This window comes from Hemiscyllium ocellatum, chromosome 18 (assembly GCF_020745735.1).
Source record: "Hemiscyllium ocellatum isolate sHemOce1 chromosome 18, sHemOce1.pat.X.cur, whole genome shotgun sequence".
Lineage (NCBI taxonomy): Eukaryota > Metazoa > Chordata > Chondrichthyes > Orectolobiformes > Hemiscylliidae > Hemiscyllium > Hemiscyllium ocellatum.
This window is the reverse complement of record NC_083418.1, coordinates 53,049,999-53,068,120: the sequence shown is the minus strand read 5'-3', so window position 1 is coordinate 53,068,120 and position 18,122 is coordinate 53,049,999. Positions and strand designations below refer to the sequence as shown.

Below are 18,122 nucleotides of genomic sequence, written 5' to 3'. Positions count from 1 at the left end.
TTTACAGTGTCATCTCAAACTCTCAATTACGTTACAACTCCCTTCAAGCCATTCATTATTCTACATTATTGTCAATGACCTAGCTTTCTCATAAGTGCTGAATAATGTCTTGTGTTAAGCTCTAATACACAATAATTATCAAATCAGAGGCTTGTTTGTGTTATTAAAATAGGTTTGAAAAATGTCTTTGAGATAATATGTAGCTGAAACAAACAGAGACCCTCTGTGCACATACAACTTCAGTGAGAAGGGATTGCATCAATAAAATGGAATGGAGCAGTTTAGAAGATTCCTGAGTCTAACACCGCTTTTCCGGACATGTACAATTTACTTACTGGAATTATTAAGGTTATGTCTTAATTGTGTTTCCTATACAACATAGAGCAGCTGCCATTTAATATACTGTGTGGTTGTAATATCTGAAGCAGGATTCAATTCAATCACCTGTGCCCTGGATTATCTCCTCATAAATATACAACAAAAAGGAGCAGCACTTTGCCTTACAAATAAAAAACAGATTGAGTCCTCTTAAAATATCCATCATTTGTCCAGTAAAGTTACAGCTCCAGTCTCTACACATCCTCCAAACTCGCACTCATTAACCCTATTGTATTTGACCATCAGCCAAGCTCACTCACACATGTTACTTTGTGGATTTTATTTTTTCTATCTTATATGGCCAATTACACAAAAATCTTACACTTCACATCATTGCAAAGCCCAGGATTTCTACTAAATGTAGAACAGTGAGACACAAAAAAGCACACCGCCTAGCTTGATGCTGCCGGCTAGGTCTAACTGCTTTGAGACCATAAGGGAATCAATGAAGGAAAGGGTGTGTGTCTGTTAAAAAATAAACTGAGCAAATTGCTATGTTTTTATCTGGACTTTGCTGAATTTTCTTTTGGGCAGAGGAAGAGACACTTTGTGAAAAATCTACATACAAACCGTTTTAATCTAGCACGATAAAAATCTTACGTCTTTGGAATTTCAAGTCCAGTAAATCTTAAGGCAGGGAAGGAGTCCATTCAGCTTGTCCCTGAAATTCATACCGTATGAAAGCTCAAAAATGCATCCATGCTATTTATCGAAGGATAAACTAGGTAAGCATAGAGGGAGAGAGGAACGAAAGGAGTAGATGAAGTAGGGATATTTTGGAGCATCAACATCAGCAGAGATCAATTGGGCTAAATGGTAGAAATTCCATCCAGAGATAAATCCCATTCTGTTTTGAGTACTATTACTGAATTTTTTTTCTACTGCCACCTCACAAACCTATAGAAAAAGTATTTTTGGCCCATATCCCCTCTAGTTCTTTTGTAAATTACAATACATTAACGTTTTGTACTAAATGGAGCCAGACGAATATGGATCACATGAGATTCTGATGTTTTGGATTTCATATTTTCAGATATTAATGATCTGCAAACTTGAACAGTGTGTAACCTAGCAAAATCCGTGAATGTGACTAAAATATGTGGGATAACAGGCTGTGATGAGGAGATAGAGAGTTTACAGGTGGATATTGACAGGCGAGGAGAATGGGCCAGAATTTGGCAGAGTTTAATGTGGATAAGTGCAGGATTGTCCATCCTGACTGGAAAAACAAAAGGGCAAATCATCATTTAAATGAAAAGCAGATTCAAAGTGCACCAGTGCAGAGAGATCTGGGTGTCCTTTCTGCGTGAATCGCAGAAGGTGGGTGTGCAGGTTCAGGATAAAGGCAAGTGGATTATTGGTATTTATTGCAAAAGGACTGGATTATAAAAGGAAAGAAGCATTTTTACAATCATATAAGGCATTGGGGAGACAACACCTGGATTTGTGTGTCCAGTTTTGTTTTCCTTACTTGAGGATGGATGTGTTGGCATTCAAAGCAATTCAGAGGTGATTCACCAGATTGATTCTGGGGATGAAAGGTCTATCATACAAGTAGTGATTGAATAGCTTGGGCTTGCACTCACTGGAATTCAGAAGAATGAGAGGGGATCTGATTGAACTATACTAAATGCCAAAAAGGATCAATTAGGTGAACGTTGTCCCACAAGAGGAAACATCTGTTCAGTCTCAAACAAGAGGTCAAAGATATACAGTGAAAGGAGGTAGGTTCAAAACTGAGATGAAGAGAAACTATTACTCTGAGGGTTATGAATCTGTGGAACTCACTGCCCAGAGTGCATTTGAGGCAGAATCAATCAACAGATTCAAGAAATAGATATGTTTCTGATGAAAAGAGGGATAAAAGGCTATGGGAACAGCAGGAAAGTGGGGTTGTGACCAGGATAAGATCAGCCATGATTATATTAAATGGTGGAGTAGGCTTGAAGGGCTAATTTGCTTACTCCCACCCCTTGTTTTTAAAGTTCCTATTTTGATGACTGCTAAAGAAAGAATAATTCAAATTTCTGAAAATATGTTTCACCTTATCCAATATTTTAGATCATGCATATGTTTCGACCTGAACACACTCTATATTCTTCAATTACTTTTGTGTCCAAAAATCTCTACCTTGAATATACTCTTTTCAACATCCATAGCTTTCTAGGTTTGAAATTTCAAAGATTCAAATCCTTTGAATGAAGAAATGTTTAATCTCTTATTAAATAGACAAATCCTTATTCTGAATGTGAGATACCCATGTTCTATAATTCCAAACCAGAGAAACAGCTTCACTCTATCTTATCAAGTTCTGGAGATTTAAAAAAAATGAATTAGATTGCTTCTAAACTTCAGGAAATTTTGCCCTGGACACTATCTCTTTTCATAGGATAATCCCCTCATCCAGGAAACAGTCTAGTTATTTTTTGATGCATTTCCCTGCAGGGTTAAATATGTGCTTCCTTGTACAAAGAGATCAAATTGCAGTGTACTCCAGGTGGAAGGAGTTCTGAAGAGTTGTCTTAGTGGACTTGGAATGTTAACTCTACTTGGCTTTCCATGGATGCTGCCAGATCAGCTTAGGTTTTACAGTATTTTCAGTTTTTATTTCCAATTTCCAGAAATTTAGTTGAAATTGGGCTGCTAGGCCACTTCAGAGGGTCCATCTGGAATGTGAGATCATAATCACGTATTGGCCTCACTGAGTAAGGATGTCAGGTTCCTCTTTCGGAGGACATGAACTGATTTTTAAAAAAACGTCAAAACAACAGATGTTAAATGGTCACTTTTCTTTCTTGTAACCATACATCAAATTTATTGAATTCAGTTTTCACTTTTTGTATTGGTGGGACTTGAATTATGACAAGAGCCAGTTCCATAAGGACAATGCTGGCAAAACTAAATGAAGTTTAACATCAATGAATGCTCAAACTATCCATGTGTTCACTATTGATTCTTAAATGTTTAAAATTTTAGTAACATCACATAGGGAAACAATCTGATTAGTTCTTGAAGATTAAGTGGATTTTGAAATGGGTACTTTCTTCCCGAGTCGAGACCATGATGAGATTAGCCGTGATTGTATTAAATTGCAGAGAAGACTCAAAGGGCTGGATTGCCTACTCCTGCTATTTCTTATGTTGCCCAATAACCAAGAATTCAGTCCCAACCAATTCATACATTTAGGATCAATAATAACATTAAAACAGAAAATGTAACCTTGATTTCACTGAATAATGGTAGTTTTGAAATATTGGCCATGAAACTGGATCTGGGAAACACTTCTGTGCAGCAACAGCTCTTTGGTTTGTGTGACGGGTATTTTGAAAATCTCAATGCTAGATTCCACATTAATCGAATTTTACTTAACATCAGAATGCAAAAGCTTAACCTTCAAAGTACTGGTGTTCGCTGAGTCCAATTTGATTTCAGTTTTTATAGTTCAAGTGCTTTTCAATATATATATTTATAAAGGACTAACAATATTGTAACCAACAAAGAATCTTGAAAATACCACTGCTTTGTTACAAAATGACAGTGATTGGCAGTTCAGCCCACTGCTGGAACAGGGCTCCTGTAAATGGTGTTGCTTTGGCTGCATTTATTCAGGTTCCTGGAGAGAGCCATCTGCCTTCAGGTTAGTCTACGTTCCTGTACTTGGTAAACAGGTTGTAAAGTACACGCAGGGTAGACTTCAGGTCACAGTTCACAATATCTGAAAGAAACAATGCATTGCTTTTGACATGAGTTTGTGGCTCCAGGTAAAACCTCAGAACTGTACAGCATAGTGGTCCATTGTGCCTGTACTAGCTCTACGAAAGAGCAATCCAATTAGTTCCACTCCCTTGCTCTTTCTGCATAATTTTCCCCTTCAAGTTTTACCCAATCTCCTTCTGAAGGTTATTTCTGAATCTTTTTCCAACGCTCTTTCAGACAGTGCATTCCAGATCAGAGCAACTCACTGTGTGAAAGGAAGTCACTTCATCCTGCCTCTTCTGTCGATTATCTTAAATCAAAATCCTCTGGTTGCTGACCTCCTATCACGAGAAACACTTCCATTTCTAGCTCCTCTCAGAATTCTAAACACCGTTAAACCTCTCCTTAAACATTTTACAATTATTTTCTGCAATAACATAATGGTGCAATTTGCTCAGGATCAATAGGCATCCCTGTGGGACAAGGATCCACACTCTCTCTTTATCACAGAATGGATACGGTATTGAAACAGGCCAGTCAACCCATCACGTCTGTACCAGTTCTGTTACCCGTGCCAATCTCTTGCCTTTTACCCTATATCCTGCATGCATTTTTATCCAAATAATCCACCAATGCCCTCTTGAATGCCTCAATTAAACCTTCCTCCATTGCAGCTCCAGGCCATCTATTTTGACCATTATGCAAAGAGAATGTTAGGACTGATGGTACTGCTCATGGACTAAGCGTTTCCCTCCAGACATGACCCCAATGTGTCAGTGTGGAAGCTTTGGAGCCACAAAAGGATTAAATTGCCCATCAGATTGTCTGCTGTTAGGGTTCTTGGGCCTTTAGAAATGAAGAATCCCACCTTCAAGAGCTACAGGCCAATCAGGAGGTTTAATGTTCTTCAGGTCCAGCATTGCCAGCTGATGTTCTGGGAGGTGTAGGATCTGTAGGAGACCCAGGAACAGAGTGGGAAGCCTGGAGGAGAGATAACTGGGGATTTTTCATTAATGAAAGGTCCCAGCAAGAGGGGAAAAGAGAGGTCCCAGTCCAGAGGATGGAGCCCGCAATCAGGCATGGGAAGTCTCACTAGGAGGACAATCACAATATTGCAGGGAAGCTGCCCGGAAGCTGAGAGAGGGTCACCATCCTGAAACATTGGCGTGAATTTTCCACTGGCCAGATAATCACTATTCCAGTGTAGCTGGGAGTTGCATATAGGGACCCTGCAGAACCCCTGTCACAGCACAATGGGAAGGATTTGCCTGGGAAACTGAATTTTCCATTGGTAATTCCTGTATGCCTGGAATCTTCTAGATGTCTCATTTTAAACTGGAGACTTCAGAGGGTTCTGATGAAATTAAACAAGATAGTAACAAGGAAAAGGTTAGACAGTTAAATATATAATCTGACTTCTGAGTAACTATTAACAGACCCCACATTTACCTCACACACCTCCAACTATATGACCCCCTTTAGCCCCTTACAACCCATATCCACCTCAATTCAAAACCCTTTTCCCTGCTGCTAGGGCTGTTATTACTATCTCTCCAACTGCCAACTCAACACAAACATCACCACCTGACTGACCTAACTTAAATGCTGCATTACTTATCTTGCTACTTCCTACTGGTATCTTACCTCTGTTCATATGGCACTTTACATATGCAGCACCTTGACCACCAGTGTACCCTATCCCATTTCCTATTTGGTATCCTATTCCCTCCCTGGTTATTCTCTATTAACCTGGAACCCTAACCCCTGCTCATCTGGCAACCTACCCCAGCATGCCTCCTTCCTAGCATCCTAACATCAGATTCGCCTTGGGTACAGCAGTCGGCAAAGTGGCTGTTGGGACCTTTAAGTTGACTGCTGTGAAACGTCAGCATGGTTTGTCTTCCCTTGACAGTTCTGAACTACAGAAGAACTATTAGAATGGAACCAGAGGCTCTGCATTTGTGAGGGAGCCCCGGACAACATGTGTCAGAAATGCAGTGCTCCGTCCTGTCATAAAAAGGGGAGAAGTGGCAAACTGCAGAAGATTGGCACACCTTGGAAAATCCGGCCGATTAACCCTGCTCCTCTCTCTCTCTCTCTCTCTCTCTTTCCATGTGTTGGCAGGCCATGTGAATATTCCCCTCTGTTCAATGTTTACTTTGCTTCCTACATATTGTCAAGGACAGGTCTGACTGCACATATCAATTAGATCTGGTCCTGATTTATATGAGCTCTTAACACATTAACAAACCAACACTTCATTCTGATTTAACTGAGTTCCTCAACTCACGAGGAGAGAGTGAGCGAGAGTGACAGAGAAGTGGGGTGGGGGGGGGGGGGAATGGAGGGAGCAAGACAGCAACAGAGAGAGGGACAGAAGGAGTGAGACAGCGATAGAGAAGGGGGATGGAGGGAGTGAGACAGTGACAGAGAGAGGGACAGAAGGAGTGAGACAGCAACAGAGAGGGGGATGGAATGAGTGAGACAGCGATAGAGAAGGGGGATGGAGGGAGCAAGACAGCGACAGAGAGAGGGATGGAGGGAGCGACATAGTGAGAGAGAGGGAGGTATGGAGGGAGTGAGGTAGTGAAGAGAGGGGGATGGAGGGAGCAAAATAAGGAGAGGAGGATGGAGAGAGCGTGGCAGTGATAGAGAGGGGGATGGAGGGAACGAGACAGTGACACAGAAGGGGATGGAGGGAGCGAGACAGTGGGAGAGAGAGGGATGGAGGGAGTGAGACAGCGACAGAGAAGAGGGTGGAGGAGTGTGACAATCACAGAGAGGAGGATGGAGGGAGTGAGACAGAGAGAGAGAGAGATGGAGGGAGCACAACAGTGACCAAGAGGAGGATGGAGGGAGCAATACAGTGACAGAGAGGGATGGAGGGAATGAGATACCGAGAAAGAAGGGAGTGGAGGGAGCGAGACAGAGAGGAGGGTGAAGGGAGTGAGACAGCGAGAGAGAGAGGGAAGGATGGAGGGAGGCTTGGATGAAAGGAGTGAGACTGAGAAAGAGGGGAATGGATGGAGCGAGAGGGAGGGAGGGGGTGAGAGAGTGAGTGATGGTGGAAGCAAGAGAGAAGGATGGCAGGAATGAGCGAGCAAAGGAGAGCTTGGGGGAGCGAAACAGCAAGTGAGAAGGAGCGAGCGAGATAGCAATAAAGAGAGGGAGCAACATAGCAAGAGAGAGGGAGGGAGAGAGAAGGAGTGAACAGTCAGCTTATATAGTAGAATAAAAATGCCCCACTTATTCCATTGTATTTTTTGCTCTTTGAAAAACCATCCAATTAGTCCCAACTCCTTGCTATTTCCTCATCATTCTGAGAATTCTCTTCCTTCAAGTATGTATGAAATTCATGACAAAATCTGCTTTTCTTGTAGGTACAGCACTCCACACAGCTACAGAGTTACTTCTTTTTCCCCTCTCCTCTTCTCTGTTTCTTAGAACATAGAACATAGAACAATACAGCGCAGTATAGGCCCTTCGGCCCTCGATGTTGCACCGACCAAAGCCTACCTAACCTACACTAGCCCAATAATCTCCATATGCCTATCCAATGCCCGCTTGAATGACCATAAAGAGGGAGAGTCCACCACTGATACTGGCAGGACATTCCATGAACTCACAACCCGCTGAGTAAAGAATCTACCCCTAACATCTGTCCTATACCAACTTCCCCTTAATTTAAAGCTGTGTCCCCTAGTAACAGCTGACTCCATTAGTGGAAAAAGGTTCTCACTGTCAACCCTACCTAAATCCCTAATCATCTTGTACACCCCTATCAAATCTCCCATAAACCTTCTTTTCTCCAATGAGAACAGCCCCAAGTGCCTCAGCCTTTCCTCATACGATCTTCCTACCATGCCAGGCAACATCCTGGTAAACCTCCTCTGCACCCGTTCCAGTGCCTCCACATCCTTCCTATAGTATGGCGACCAAAACTGCACACAATACTCCAGATGCGGCCGCACCAGAGTCTTATACAACTGCAACATGACCTCTGGACTCCGGAACTCAATTCCTCTACCAATAAAGCCCAGTACGCCATATGCCTTCTTCACAGCACTATTTACCTGAGTGACAACTTTCAGAGATCTGTGTACATGGACACCAAGATCCCTCTGCTCATCCACACTACCAAGTAGCCTACCATTAGCCCAGTAATCCATCTTCTTGTTACTCCTACCAAAGTAAATGACTTCACACTTAGCTACATTGAACTCCATTTGCCACCTTTCTGCCCAGCTCTGCAACTTATCTATATCCCGCTGTAACCTGCCATATCCTTCTTCGCTGTCCACAACTCCACCGACTTTTGCATCATCCGCAAACTTGCTCACCCAGCCTTCAAGCCCCTCCTCCAGGTCATTTATAAAAATGACAAACAGCAATGGTCCCAAAACAGATCCTTGAAGAACACCGCTAGTAACTGCACTCCAAGATGAACCTTTACTATCAACTACTACCCTCTGCCTCCTTCCAGCCAGCCAATTCCTAATCCAAACCTCTAATGCACCCTCAATGCCATACCTCCGTAATTTTTGCAGTAGCCTACCATGGGGTACCTTATCGAACGCCTTGCTAAAATCCATATACACCACATCTACTGCTTTACCCTCGTCCACTTCCTTGGTCACCTTCTCAAAGAACTCAATAAGGTTTGTGAGGCACGACCTGCCCTTCACAAAACCATGTTGACGATCCTTGATCACATTATTCTTATCCAGATGTTCATAAATCCTATCCCTTACAATTCTCTCTAAGACTTTGCCCACAACAGAAGTGAGATTCACTGGCCTACAGTTACTAGGGCTGTCCCTACTCCCCTTCTTGAACAAGGGGACCACATTCGCTATCCTCCAGTCTTCTGGCACTATTCCTGTAGACAACGACGACATAAAAATCAAGGCCAATGGCTCCGCTATCTCCTCCCTAGCTTCCCAGAGGATCCTAGGATAAATGCCATCAGGCCCAGGGGACTTACCTATTTTCACCCTTTCCAGTATTCCCCGGACCTCTTCCCTACATATCTCAAGGCCATCCATTCTAATCACTTGTGACTCAATATTCACATCAGCAACAGTGTCCTGCTCCTGAGTGAATACTGACGAAAAGTATTGACTTAGTGTCTCTCCAATCTCCTCCACCTCCACACACAACTTCCCACTACTGTGCTTGACTGGACCAATACCTACCCTAGTTATCCTTTTATTCCTGACTAGTCATTCTTTTGCCAGTTGTTTAATTTTGTGAGAACTAGAGCTTTATAATTATAAACTGAGTCGAACAGAGAGAGGGGTTCACAGAGATAATACCATGCATAAGGGCTATAAGTTTACAATGAGTTTGAAACGATGTCGTACACACCTTCTGATCGAGGCTTTGGTTTCTCCAAACCTCCATCCTGCATCAGCTCAAATGCGAAGGACACGTTATGGACCTGTTGGAGCGAGTGAGGAAAGGGCAAGAAATCAACAGGCTTTGATCACAGTCATAGAGACGTACAGCACAGAAACAGACCCTTTGGTCCAACCCGTACATGCCGACCAGCTATCCCAACAATATTTAGTCCCACCTGCCAGCACCCAGCCCATATCTCTCCCCACTAGGTTTAATTTCAGTCCCATGAATATCAACAACCTCAACTCTTCAGACTGTCTTAGGGTGCAGTTGAAACAAATGAAGGATAGGGTTCTGCATTAAAGTAATGCGTTTTGCACATGCTGCATTTTAATCCAAATCATACAATTGGCATAAACTTATGAAACGTTAGTTCTTTTTAATCATTGCTGCTGGCTGGAATAAATTTCAATTAGCTGGTCCAAAAACCCAAACCAAGTTTTGCTTCTTTCCCCAGTGTCACACTCTGCAAACAGAGTAGATGCTTTATGCCCCTCTCCAATATAATCACAGCATGCCATGTTGAATCCCCAGTTGAGCATTTGCTGACAAAGCCTAAATACTGTCCCTTCAAGGCTGAGGTCGATTGATTCTCTTAATGCCCCAAAACCTAAGGATTTCATGATACAGTAGGCAGGTGGAGTTCAGGGAGAGAAGACCAGCTGATATCATATGAAATGGTGAAGTAGACATGATGGGCTGAATGGTCTACCCCTGTCCCTATTTCTTACTTTAAAAGTGGTCAGCTCAATCAGGCATTGAGCATAAGGCAACAAGCATTTAGGTTTTGGTCAGAGTAGGGCACTTGCAGAGCCAGAGGATAAACAGGAAGTGGCTCAAGGGTGGAACATTGCTGCACATCCTCTTGGTCCAACAAAAGAGAAAAAGATAATTTCAGCCTCTTTTCAGGCTGATGGTCAGGTTCTTTCAGTTTCTTTTCCAAACAGTCAAAGACATTTACCACAGAATAAATACTTACCTTGTGTTCAAAGCTGTCTGGGGTGAGAAAGAAGTTGTGCAAAGGTATAAAATAGTTCCCGACAAGTCCCATGAGCAGCACCAAGTAGACACCATCTGCAAACTGCAAGGGAGAGTTTAGTCAAGACATGTGCACATGTTAGGAAACATCAAACAATGAAAACACATCAAAGATGGGCCCCACCATTATCACACAGACTGCACCAATATAAGATCAAAGAGACAGTCCTCACAGATGAAGTTTCTCAAAGGGACATTCGGGATGGGCAATAAATGTTGGACCTGTCTGGGACTCCCACATTAAGGTTGAATTGAAATGATAATCAACTTTTTCAAAACAATGGAATTTCTAGACGATAAATGCCATATCCAACCACTGTGGTTCACCTCGAGTCATGTGACTCAGAAAAACTTCCAAAGTCTTACAACCAGCATTGTTTGCATGATACCCGAAGTACCACGTACATTGGCCTCTGTTTTATTAAAAAGAAAAAGTACTGGAGAAGGCATGAGAAAAGGTTGAGGACTCTGAACCATCACGAAAGGAGGGACAAAGTAAGACTGCAGAAAACTGAAACCTTACGGGTGACCTGATCGACATCTTTAAGATTAAGAAAGGGTAATATGGAGAAAACATTTTCACAAGTGAAGGAAGCCAAAACCTGTGAAATGAGGGCCATAAATATAAGGTGATCACTAATAAAGCCAATCATGAATTCAGAAGACACTCCTATAACCAGAGAGTAATCAGAAAGTGAAACTCACTCCATCAAGGACTGGTTGAGTTGAATAACGCAAATACAACAGGATAACTGGGGGGGGGGGGGGGGGGGGGGGGGGGAAGAGAGAGAAAGGTCCGGAATGGGAGATTGACTGGGTGAGATGAAATTAAATGGTACATAAACTAGCTGTCCAAATGTTTCTCTGCTCTAAGTTTATGATAAGCAGGGCTATTGAAAATATCATTATGCAAAGACGCAGTAAAATGAAAGGAGATGACTGTTTCATCCACGTTGTAGCTGCCAGTGTGATAAATGTAGTCAGCTCTGGGACCAAACCAGAGGTTGTGCATTCAGAGTAAGTTTCTTTAATAAATTAAATTTGCTAAGAAAAAACGTCATAAAACACAAACTGATTCTATTACGTTCATCAGGAAATTAACCCCTCTGGCCAAAAGATAACTACACTCCTCATTCCAAGATTGTCATGAAATTATAGGATGGGCAATAGTTACTGAGAAAAAAATGGACGTCATACAAATCAGGAACAAGAAAGGGCCAGCCTCTCAAACTTGCTCTGTTATTCAACAAGATCATGACTCATCTCTTTCTAACCTCAAACCCTCATTCTCAACCATGCTTGGTAAATCTTTCCTCCCCTTGCTGAACAAGAATCTATTAAACTCTGCCTTAAAAATATTCAAACGCTCTGTTTCCACTACATTTTCAGGATGAGTGTTGCAAGGACTGAAAATTCTGAGAGAATATGTTCTCTTCATTTAAATGGTGACTCCTGATTCTTAAACAATGACTCTTGTTCCAGATTGTTCCATGAAAGGAACGATCCACTCCTTACCTACACTGTCAAGATCTTTCTGGATTTTATATATTTCAATCAAGTCATACAGTCATAGAGATATATAGCACAGAAACAGACCGTTCAGCCCAATTCATCCATGCCAAACAGACATCCTAACCTAATCTGGTCCCATATGTGAGCACTTGGCCCATATCCTTCTAAACCCTTCCTATTCATCTACCCATCCAGATGCTTTTTAAATGCTGTTTTTGTATCAGCCTCCACCATTTCCTCTGGTAGCTCATTAGATTAGATTAGATTAGCTACAGTGGGGAAACAGGCCCTTTGGCCCAACAAGTCCACACCGACCCTCCGAAGAGCAACCTACCCAGACCCATTCCCCTACATTTACCCCTGCACCTAACACTATGGGCAATTTAGCATGGCCAAATCACCTGACCTGCACATCTTTGGACCAGAGCACCCGGAGGAAATCCACGCAGACACGGGGAGAATGTGCAACCTCCACACAGACAGTTGCCCATAGCGGGAATTGAACCCTGGCGCTGTGAGGCCGCAGTGCTAACCATTGAGCCACCGTGTCTCATTCTATACACACACCACCCTCTGCATTAAAAAGCTGCCCCTCAGGTCTCTTTTATATCTTTTCCCCTCTCACCTTGAACCTATACCCTCTAGTTCTGGACTTCCCCACCCTCGAAAAAAGACCTTGTCTGTTTATTCTATGATTTTATAAATCTCTACTATGTCAATCCTCAGCTTCCGACGCTCCAGGGAAAATAGGCCCAGCCTACTCAGCCATTTCTCACTTTTTCAAATTCCAGAAAATACAAGCCTAGCCTGTCCAACCATTCCTCATAAATCAACCTATTCATTCCAGGAGTCAATCTGATAAACCTCCACTGAATTACCTCCAACTGCCTTAAATAAGGTGACCAATACTGTGCACAATTCTCCGGATTACGTCTCACAAGTTCCCTGTACAACTGAAACATAATCTCCCTACTTTTGTAGACAATTCCCAAAGCGATGAACGATAATATTTTATTAGCTTTCCTAATTAGTTGCTGGACCTGCATAATTACCTTTTGTAAACCATGTCCCTCTGCATTACAGGTCTACAATCTCCCACCATTTTGATAGTATGCCTTTTTATTCTTTCTGATAAAAAGAACAATTTCACATTTTCCACTTGTATTTCATTTGCTGAATATTTGCCCAATCACTTAACCTATCTTTACCACAGCAGCAAATTTGGCAACCAACCATCCCTTCCTTTAACTCATTTATACAAATCATAAACAGTTGAGGTCCCACTACTAATACCTGTGGCACACCACCTGATACTCTGCCAGCCTGAAAAAGCCTCACTTATACCGAATCTCTGCTTCCTGTTGGTCAATCTTCTATCCATTCCAGTACACTACCCCCCCAGTACACAAAATTTTTAATTTCCACAATAATCTTGGATGGCCACCTTATCAAATGCCTCTTGGAAATTTACATACAATACACCCACCAGTTCCCCCTTATCCACAGCATCTAGTGTCTCCTCAAAAAACTCCAACAGATTGGTCAAACAGTTTCCCTTTCACAAAAGCATACTGACTCTGTCTGATAACCTTGAACTTCATATATCCTATCGTAACTTAGCCAGTAAAATAAAATAAAGAACTGCAGATGCTGGAAATCGCTCACAAAGCAGAAATTGCTGAAGAAACTCAGCAGGTTTGACAATATCTTTGCAGAGAAAGCAGAGTTAATGTCTCAAGTCCAGTGACCCTTCTCCAGAACAGTTATAACTTCGGGTGGTACGGTGGCTCAGTGGTTAGCACTGCTGCCTCACAGTGCCAGGGACCCGGGTTTGATTCCATCCATTTGCATCAGCCTTCACTCCAGAGGATAAAGTAACACTCTAAAGCAGCAACAAATCAGAAAATGGAAGGAGGGATAAACTCCAGAAAATCACAATTGCCAGAGAAGTTATACTGAGTAAATTGTTGGAGCTATGAGCTGACTGGTTCTGGCTCCTGATGGCCTTAATCTAAGGATCATAAGTCATAAGTGAGATAGTTGATGCAATGGTTTTAATGTTTCAGAACTGACTTGACTCTGGAAAAGTCCCAATAGCTTGGAAGGTAGTGAATGTAGCTCCTTTATTACAAAAGGAAGGAGACAAGGGCAGGAAACTACAAGTCAGTTAATTAAGGCAAAATATTAGAAGCTTTACTAAAGAAGATAGAATCATAGGATCCCTACCAGTGGAAGCAGTACATTCAGCCGATTGAGAACACACCTACTCTCTGAACAGCATCCCACCCAACACCCCTGTAACCCTGCATTTCCACACCTAATCCATCTCACCTGCACAGCTTTGGACTGTGGGAGGAAACTCATGCAGAGATGGGGAGAACGTGCAAACTCTAGACGGAGAGTGACTTCTTTATCATTTACCCCAAACTGGTTCCATATCTGAATATCCTGTGCTTAGGTCATCCCTCTTGATTGCACAAATAACAATTAATTAGCATAGTCACTCCCCACCTTTTCTCGGTTTCCTCTCATTCCTTATTGTCCCTTATCCTTCAAAATCAGGGCCAAATCCATGACATCCTGCAGCCCTGACTCTGCAATGGCAACCAGATCAAACATATTAATTTCTATTTGTGTCCTCAGTTCCCCTGTTTTGTTTCAAATGCTACATCATTTAGATACACACTTTCAGTTTTATCCATTTACTCTTTTCGTAAATTCTAGTCTCATCTGTCAGTTGACTCTTAGATTTGTCCTCCCTACTCCATCCTATTCCCATATTAATACCTTTCTATTTGACTCTTCTCCCATTTACCACCATCTTTCCCAATTTGATCCCTTGCACGCACTATTTAGTTTGAAATCCTTTCTATTTCCCCGGTTAGGCATTTGGCAAGATCATACTGGCCCCAGTATCGTTCAGATAAAGACTGTTCCAGCAGTATAGACTCCATTTTCCCCAGTTCTGATGCCAGAGCCCCACAAACCAGAATTCACTTCTCCCACAGCAGGCTTTTAAGCCACATTTATCTCTGCAGTCTGATTTGCCGTCTAACAGTTTGCGTTCGATTCAGATAATGATGCACAAAGTCTGAGCTTTGTGGTTCTATTTCTGAATTTGGTGCCGACTCCACACACTGACCTTTGCAGAACATCCTTTCTTGTCCTGCCAATATCATTGTTACCTCTATGGAACAAGGTGGCTGGATCTTCCCCATCCCACTTCAGTTTCCTCTCCAGCCCTGAGCAAATATCCTGAGCCCTGACACTGGGCAGGTAGTATAGCTTTTTCACAAAAAAACAGTGTCACTCCCCTCTCACTATACTGTCCCCTATTATCACTGCATTCTTTCTTATTCCCCTCTCTTGATTGGCTTCCTACATCATGGTCAGTTCGCTCATCCAAAAAAAAATCCACTAAATTAAAATGGAAATGAGTGGAAAATGTTTGTTAATCATCCAACTAATGGAATGACTTAAATGTAAAAAAATAAACTTTCACTGATGCAGCAACTTCAGGCTGTCTCAACAAAATACTCTCACTGCTTAAATCAAAAAACTGTGGTTGCTGGAAATTAGAAACAAAAATTACTGGAAAAACTCAACAGGTCCGGCAGCGTCTGTGGAGAGAAAACAAAGTTAACATTGGGCGCCAGTCACCTTTCTTCAGACTTGCTGAGTTTTTCCAGCAATTTCTGTTTTTGTTTATTACCGTCACTGCTGATCAGTATGTAACACTGTGAATGGCTACAGTCAACTGGCTGAGCATTCTCCCACAAAACAGCAATGAGGCAATCATTAAATATTAGTTAGTACACCCAGTAGAATTCCCCTGCTCTTCAAACGTGGGATCATGCAATCTTTTATATTAAATTCCCTACAGTGTGAAAACAGGCCCTTCAGCCCAACAAGTCACACTGACCCTCCGAAGTGTAACCCACCCTGACCCATTTCCCTCTGACTAACGCACCCAACACTATGAGCAATTTAGCATGGCCATTCACCTGACCTGGACATCTTTGGATTGTGGAAGGAATCAGGAGCTCCCGGAGGAAACCCACGCAGACACGAGGAGAATGTGCAAACTCCACACCCAGACAGTCACCCAAGGCAGGAATCAAACCCGGGACCCTGGCTGCTGTGAGGCGGCAGAGCTAACCGCTGAGCCACCATGCCACCCCATGGTGGCTCAGTGATTATGTCTACCTTTGTGGGCAGACTGGAAATCAGTTTCATGTACCATTCTCAAGATGGCACCTTGGCAACCTGAGTGTCAGCTTGGAGTGTGTGCTCAAGTCTCCGTAACCTTTTGACCATGTGATTCCATTCAGATCTTTACTGACTGACTTTGTCCCCTAAGCTCACTGACCGGAGCTAAATCAGGAATCCAAATGGATCGTGACCCATGTGCTGGCTGGTGGTGACAGACTGGAACAGGGTTCTGGGGGACAATGCGGAGGTCAGACTTAGCAAATAGAGAGATTCATATTGTAGCTCCATGCATCAGTAGATGCAATATCCAGGTTAGCAGTGTCCTGCATTTGTGGATCCCACAGCAGCACCTCACTGAGTTCTTATGTTTCATCAGAGATTATCAGCTCTTCCTGTAATAGAGATATACAGCATGAAAATAGACCCTTCGGTCCAACTCATCCATGCCGACCAGGTATCCTAAATTAATCTAATCCCATTTGCCAGCATTTGGTCCCGATCCCTCTAAATCCTTCCTATTCATATACCCATCCCGATGCCTTTTAAATATTACAATTGTACCAGCCTCCACCATGTCTCCTGGCAGCTCATTCGATACACGTACCACCCTGTGTGAAAAGGTTGTCCCTCTTTTTAAATCTTCCCCTCTCTTATCGAAGTAATTGCTTCTATCAATAAGAAAACTGCAGGGGGCCCAAACTTGTGTTACCATCAAATACCTCTTCTGCTTAATGTGTTACTCTAATGCAATCTGTCCTGTGAGTTCAACATTCCACTTACCTGTGTCTCTAATTCTGTAACTTCCAGGTTTAATTTGTTCAGATGTTTATTCACAAATGTGATCAGTGTCTGTAGATAGAAAACAAAGAGTTTCAAAACAGGTCGCTCCACTCACTCAATTTTAATCCCAGTGTCACGCTGGAGGTAACTCAGTAAAATACATCAAACTGAGAGACAAGATCCACAACATCTACAGCCACTGAAGATAGATAGAAGTGGCAAAGACAGACGAACTAAGTTTCTAAGCAGTGTCTCCGAGGCTGCATATCTGTAGCCTGGTCATCCCCAATCTAACAATTACAACAGACAACCTACACAATATCACATTGCTGTTTCTTTTTCTGTAAAGCACCTTATAACATCCTGAGGTCAAAAGGTTTCCCATGCAGGAGTAAGTCTCCCTTTTACACTGTTGAGTAACAGATTTCACACATCTGAAAGCTTGCTGAAAACAAAAGATACTGGAAAACAGGCAGCATTCATGGAGAGAAAGTAAGCTAACGTTTCGAGTCTAGATGACCCTTGCTGTGTCAATTCACTGGGTATGGAATTACACGTGGATGCAGTCCAGTTAAGAGTCACAAGTTTATTACTCTAAAGGGACTCAGTTAATGGGAACAGATTAGTTAATTATTCAACACAATCCAATAGCTTCATTGTCACTTTTACTAACATCTGCAATGTATGATACTCAGATTTTAGGATGAAGTTGATTTAAGAACTTGAGCTGCAAAGCTGGGATTTGAAATCTCAATTTCTTGATTGTTAGGGGCCTAACCCACCAAACTGACACAAGTCTTCCTCAAACCTTTATTGGGGATGACAAACTCAATCAATATTTTTAACTTCAGTGCTACAGTGGTGAGGGTGTTGTCTCAGGTTAGGGAGAATTCATTAACATCTGTATTTATGTATGAGTATGTGTATTTCGGGACATGTGTGCGTGAGTACTTGTGCACTGATGTCTGCACATTCCATGTGTGTTTGAGTGAACAAATGAAGATGCACACAAACATCTGCTTCGGCGTGTTTGAGAGTGCATGTGTGTATGTATGTATTAGGTGGGACTAGACTCAAGCTTGATGGCTTTGGTGCAATACCTTGTC

The 18,122-nt window shown here is 42.4% G+C and overlaps 1 protein-coding gene across 1 annotated transcript in view; it reads right to left on the bottom strand.

Annotated features, from left to right (window-relative positions):
* Nucleotides 1-641: 641 nt before the first annotated feature.
* LOC132824467 (alpha-parvin) overlaps nt 642-18,122 on the bottom strand; it is a 125,962-nt gene continuing 108,481 nt past the window's right edge. Inside the window, exons 10-13 of the mRNA XM_060839009.1 lie at nt 17,017-17,085; nt 10,454-10,555; nt 9,442-9,514; nt 642-4,093 (exon numbers count right to left, since the gene is read on the bottom strand). Coding sequence (XP_060694992.1) covers nt 4,017-4,093; nt 9,442-9,514; nt 10,454-10,555; nt 17,017-17,085 — 321 coding nt within the window. The 3' untranslated portion in view covers nt 642-4,016. The remainder of the gene's footprint in view (nt 4,094-9,441; nt 9,515-10,453; nt 10,556-17,016; nt 17,086-18,122) is intronic.